Raw genomic sequence first — 6,210 nt, forward strand, 5'->3', positions numbered from 1 at the left:
CTTCCTCTTCCAATTGTATGTATTCCTCCTTTCATGATGCAAAATTAGATGATGTTTGCCTTAGCACTACTTCATGAATTTTGTGATTAGACTGAGAGGTTCATCATTAAATAAATAAATAAAGTTGAACAATCTAACAATTCTCTTGTAAGCCTTTAAGATATGGTGTTGATAGAGGAATAAAATGTTTTTGATGAGAGTAATCCTCCTAGAAAAAGGATAAAAATTGAAATTCTAAACACTTTTTTTTTCGGATAGAGCTCATGACATCATCAATAGGATATGGTCAATTTTCTTGATGTCGTGTGTTCTGCCCTTTTGTTTTAAGTATTGCTCCAGATCTCTCAAATCGGTGTATTTTTCAAGCTACGATTTGATTATGAATCAATCATATTTAGTTTTCCAATCCCTTTTGTTTTAAGTATTGCTCCAGATCTCTCAAATCGGTGTATTTTCCAAGCTACGATTTGATTAAGAATCAATCATATTTGTTTTTCCCATCCCTACAAAATCTATATGAAAAGGTCTTTCAAAAACACTAATAATACTTACTGAGTTTATTATATAATAGAATTTATCAAAACAAATTATAATTATAGCAATAGAAGCTACTTAAATCATCAATTCTAATACCACCAAAGTTAAGGGTAAGAAAAGCAAAAATAAATAAGAGAAATTATAAAAATATCATATAAGATAAATTAATCCTCATGCTTTCATAGTTCATAAGCTCAAATTTGGTAAATCAATTAAACTATGTATTAAAACTATAAAAAGTATTCAGGCAAACATTAATCTCTGTTACATACACTCTACCCACAATCCTGTATTAGAACTATATAAAACTCAAAAATTGAAGACAATAACTATCCCTGATTTACTGAATCCAAATTTACAGAATTTCCTAAATCCCCTTACCAAACAGCCCCTAAGCCTATAGAAACGTATACATTCCAATATAAAATTTGAATATCTAAAGAGTATGGAGAGGCCTCTGCCTTGCTAAATAGACATAATCTCTCCTCTCAGATTCAACCTCTTGGACAATCCTAGCAGCCCATTCCTTCTTATCATCTAAACCTGCTAAATGCACCATGAAATCTCCCCTGGAATATACTCCTGTTATCCATCAACAAGTTAAATGATCATAAAAATTTAACTCAGCACCAAAAAAATCACGAACTTAGGATCCGTTTGGGGCGGCTAGAGTTGCAAAAATAGCAATTTAAACTATTGTGAAGAAAGCAACTTTTTTAAAAGAGATAATTACTTTTAAGAAAGTTCGCGCATATATTTTATAGTTGTAAGTAAATTGCTTCTCACCTCATTAGTTTCTAGAAATATAGTAGTGACATGACAATGAACTTAAAAATAAAGAAGATTTACATACATACCGCTTAATTCCTATTTATTTACATATCTAACATTTAAACTTTAATGTTTACATATATATGTCATCTTATCTATGCATTAAAAGATGTAATTCACTCTTTAAAATTTAAAATAATGATATCTTTTATGTGATGCGAAAGATTTAGGCGGTATAAATGTAAAAAAGTAAAAATTTATGTGTTAAATATGTCAATAAACAAGAATTTAGTGGAATGAATGTAAATGCCCCCAAAACATAAAATAACCAAAAAGCTGCCCCAAATAGATCCTTAGCCTACGAGGGCGAGAAAAAAACCTCTCCATACAGCTCCTGATGAGAAGATGAGTTGATATACAGATTTCCAAGATGGGTGCCAAGGATACGAGTTGAAAAGACACTGCATCGGTGATATTCGAACATGATTTCTCAGTTCCTGAGATGATAGGTTTCCAATCAGAAACTTTAAGGCGTCGTTATCGCCGCTCTTCGTCGATCCAAATTGCACAAAGGATGTTTGGTTCCACCATGTTTCGAGAAAGTTTTCGCTCCATTTAGAACGTCGTACGAAGAAAACCCCTGAAGGGATAGAAATGAAATGAAGGATTCAAAATCAATAACCACAGACACCCCTAAGCAATGTTCTTGATGCTATGATAATTTTTAGCTTGAATTAGATGTAAAATTTTTTTAATGTTATTTTAAATTTAAATAAAATTCATATCACAATCCTAAAACTATCATACATCTGACTATCTTGATTACGAATATGATCACACTTCTTACTCTTATTAATAGGACAACTATAATCATAATAAATCACATTATGATGAGTCGCTTAATTTCTTTGAGTCGGATTTCAACTAGGACTACAGCAATATTTAGCCTCATAGATATAAATTAACTTCAAGAAATGCAAATTTTGTTGCATTGATACCTATTAATATTTGTGTGATGATAGAGTTCCTCATAAAAAATACGTCATTAATATCATGATTTTAAAAACTGAACCTGATCGGCCGATTCGACTAGTGAATCGGTCATTCAACCGATTCGGTTCAATCGCAGAATTGTTTCTGAATAGAACCGGGATTGAACCGGTCAGAACCTAGATTGAAATGGAAAAAAAAAAGAACTAGAATTGTTTTTAAGAATTTCCGGTTCAAATATTATTCAATTTTAGCATTTTGATTTTGATCGGTTGGTCATACATAATATATTTAGATTCAAGAAAGATAAAAAATCATGCTTTAAATTTTTTTATTTAGAATATTGTTCACAATATTAAAAAATAATTTCGAATTAAAATATTATTTGTTGAATCAATAAAAATTATATTAATATATCATTATTCTATTATTTAAATTATATTAAAATAATTTAAATATTTATTATGTTAGTCGGTTTTAGTCGGTTCAATCTCGATTGAATCTCGATTGAACCATTAAACCTTGAAAATTTGCTTCTTCTGATTCAATGTCCGGTATGATTTTCACAACATTTTTTTATAAAGATCTTATAATGACCATACATAAAATCAATCTCTTTCCATTTGAATCCTAAACAATATTATCATAATGATTTTTCAAATTATCATAAATTATTCAAACTATAAAGGCTAAAAAATATATATTAATTCTAGAATTTCATGCATCTCAATACATTTAAAAAGTAATCATTGTGTTAACTTGGTTTAGGACTACTATTATGATGACAGTTAAACTTAACAAGGAGATCCATAATCAATAATTAAGTCTCTATTGAGCTACTGCGGAGATTGAAAAACCTCTTGTTAATAATCAAATAAATAAACAGTAGGGATTTTTACATATGAGGCTTTTAAATAATATTATTTGCTTCCAAAAATTAAATTTACGCATCAAGGTCACTGTTAGGACGTCGTTCCTCCAGCCATCTGACTCCCTCCGCCACTGCTCTCTTGCCCTCCATCTCGAAGCCGCCCTTCTTAGTTGGCTTCCCACCCCGTAATTCCTCCTTGTTGTCGCCTCCTCCCCTTCCTCCGCACCTCATTCTCAGCAATCTCTCCGCCGTCAAAACCAAGCGTAGCGAGCCCGACCCAGCCCGCCCCACCGTCTCTCTTCCCCTGCCAATAATCATGCATGAGTTTCGAAGTGAGACTTCTTTCGGTGGAGAGCGCAAGCGCCTGATGACCGCAGTGACGAAGAAAAGACAGAAGCGCACTGATGAGTTAGAGAGTTTTGGTTAGATTTCGGAGGCGATATCGCTCCAGATGATGGTGGCCTTGCAGGAAGCTGCGGTGGCTGTGATAAGGGAGTCGGCGCAAGCAAGGAGGTAGAGAATATGGGGCCAAGCGAGGGTGTGAGAGAGTAAGGGAGGAGGAAGACGGGCGAGGAAGAGGATGAGAATGTTGTCGGATCACCATTTCATTGCCGGAAAGAATTATAAGAAGGGCTTCGATGGGATCCAAAATAGTTTGCGAGTAAGCTCGTGAAGAAGCGATTTGAGCTCACATACGCCTTCTTCTGCGATTTGAGCTGGTACGCGAACCACAGTTGTGCATGCGGCGAAGGAGATGTAGGCAGACAAGAATCATAATAGTGACCTTCATGCATAAATTTAAACTTTGAAAGTAAATAAGACTATTTAAGAGCCTCCCTAAGTAAAAACCCCTAAACATTATTATTATTATATTTTGACATAATTGCGAGATTTTTCTCCAAATATGCAAATCGAGCCACAATTTAAAAAGATAGTGCCTACTTCTCTTCTAAATCATAGATTGAGTTCATTTATCACTTATGCCGCCTCATGACTAATGGATCTTCTATTGTGTAGGAAGATTTACATACGAACAATTCAATTCCTACATCAGAAGACTAAGAAATATCATTGATCACAAGATATTTTCGAGCATCTGAGAACATTAATGTTATCCAAACTAAGCAATCTCAGGCTCATCAAATTCATCTTGAAAATAAACTCAATTTATTCATGCGCATGCGAGATTTGGAGAACATTTAGTGCTCCAATTAATATCTAAAATTTTCAACTATACATGAAATTCTTGATGTTGGCTCATTTAAACTCGAATGCAACTACTTTTATCATCATTAGATTTATCTCATTATGTTGTTCGGTTTGATTATAAATTTGCTAAAATAGAAATTTGAAAGGTCATAAATTTATAAAGTAAAAATAAAAGCAAGAAATTACCTGCGTTTATCCCGTTAACATCCTCTGTCGCCACAAAATCGGGAGAACTCTCGAAATCAGCATGTCCAATTACCGCCCGAAGAATGTTCTCCTAATGCGAAGTACAAAAAATCATCAAAATAAACAAATTTTCATTTAAAAAAAAATAATAATAAAATAAATAAAATAAAACCCTAAAATTACCAGGGAAATATCCGGGTTGGTCACCACTGTGTCCTGATGAAATATATAAAATTACCAAAAAACAAAAAAACAAAAAAAAAATTTTCAAAATGGAGAGTAGCAGAGAAGCAAGGAAACGTGGAGCTTACGGCATCGTTCCAGAAAACCCAATCGTGACTCTTGATCTGAGAACGGACGGCAAGGATCTTGCTCCAGCTCGGCGGACGGCTACGATCAACAGCATAATGTGCATCGATGAACTCGTACCCCATCCGCGCCGCATAGGCCCGCTTGTTTCCACCCACCGCCGCCATCACGCCGCGGAACGATCGCCGGCGCGACCGTCGTCGCTCGCCATCACCGCTCTCCTCCTCCGATAAGCTCACCATAGCAATCTTCAGTGTCCGATTGGTCGCCGATGTGGATATATCGGCGGCCGATGAGTTCGGAAGGCATCTCCGGCCAAGCTCGTTGGCGCAACGGAGTGCGGATGCACAGATGTGGAAGGAAGCTAGAAAAATAAAGGTAGAAAAGAGGGCGAGGAGAAGGAATGGGAGGCGGCGCCGGAGGAGACATGGTGGCGTAGTTCGCAGTCGCCGGTGACCCATCAGTGCTGGATTAGGGCTTAGAAGGAGCTGAAGTGGAAATGACCTGTTCTTCTGGTAGACCTTTGGCCATTCGTCATTTGGCGGCTCTTCAAATATTTAATGAGCATAATTACATACAGAGCACCTGATAATTGATATTTACAAATCAAATATTTATGTGATTTTTGTGAATTTGATAAAAATAAAAAAATATATATGAGTAGGGGTTTTATGACCACCTTTGATATTTGAGTGAGATTTGAAAAATCAATGAAAGTGGGTGTTTAATATGTTCTCGCACAAGTTATTTTGGGCGTCATGTATGTGATGTGGACTTGATTCAACTCAAATTCAACCAATTTTTGTGTCATTGGGTCTGTTTTGTCAGGTCTTTCAGTTTGACTTTAAGTTTACTGAAACCAAAGTTCTGAATGACTTGTAATAAAAGTTTGAATATTTTTTACTAAAAAATTTGTCTGAGATCTATGTAATACCTCGAGATTCATATCAGATGATGTAAATTTATTGATGTCGTATCAGTTGACGTGAAGTATTATTAAAGGAGATTATCTAAATTGAAATTTTGATTTTTTTTTTCTCTTTTTATTGTAATATATCTTCATTATTGATTATATTTTTCTTCTTATTTCCATTTTTTATTTATTTATGTAAAAGCACCCATATTTAATAAATTAGATATAGCAAAAACTTATATTTGGCACGTATTATTATATACTTGAAAAATTTTACAAGGCTCATTGGAAAGCAAGGAAATGGATTTGGTGGGATCTTATAAGCATTGTAAACTATGATTTAATGTACAAGAGATGCAAATCCTATTATGTTATGAGATATTCTAATTTTATGTATATGTTATGTCTTCATGCTTATTGGTTT

At 34.3% G+C, this 6,210-nt stretch overlaps 1 protein-coding gene across 2 annotated transcripts; it reads right to left on the bottom strand.

Moving 5' to 3' along the window:
- Positions 1–766: 766 nt before the first annotated feature.
- LOC110032050 (probable alpha-1,6-mannosyltransferase MNN10) lies at positions 767–5,433 on the bottom strand. 2 transcript variants are annotated; one of them, XM_020735561.1, is made up of 5 exons: positions 4,876–5,433; positions 4,748–4,780; positions 4,565–4,655; positions 1,688–1,948; positions 767–1,119 (listed from the first exon to the last, which is right to left on the bottom strand). In XM_020735561.1, exons 1-5 carry the CDS (start codon positions 5,332–5,334, stop codon positions 974–976), a joined length of 990 nt encoding a protein of 329 aa, XP_020591220.1. In that variant the 5' UTR covers positions 5,335–5,433; the 3' UTR covers positions 767–973. The 2 variants fall into 2 exon arrangements, with proteins under 2 accessions (XP_020591220.1, XP_020591221.1); XM_020735562.1 differs by lacking the exon at positions 1,688–1,948.
- Between the last annotated feature and the right edge of the window lie 777 nt (positions 5,434–6,210).

The sequence above is a fragment of the Phalaenopsis equestris genome, unplaced genomic scaffold (assembly GCF_001263595.1).
Source record: "Phalaenopsis equestris unplaced genomic scaffold, ASM126359v1 Scaffold000877, whole genome shotgun sequence".
NCBI lineage: Eukaryota > Viridiplantae > Streptophyta > Magnoliopsida > Asparagales > Orchidaceae > Phalaenopsis > Phalaenopsis equestris.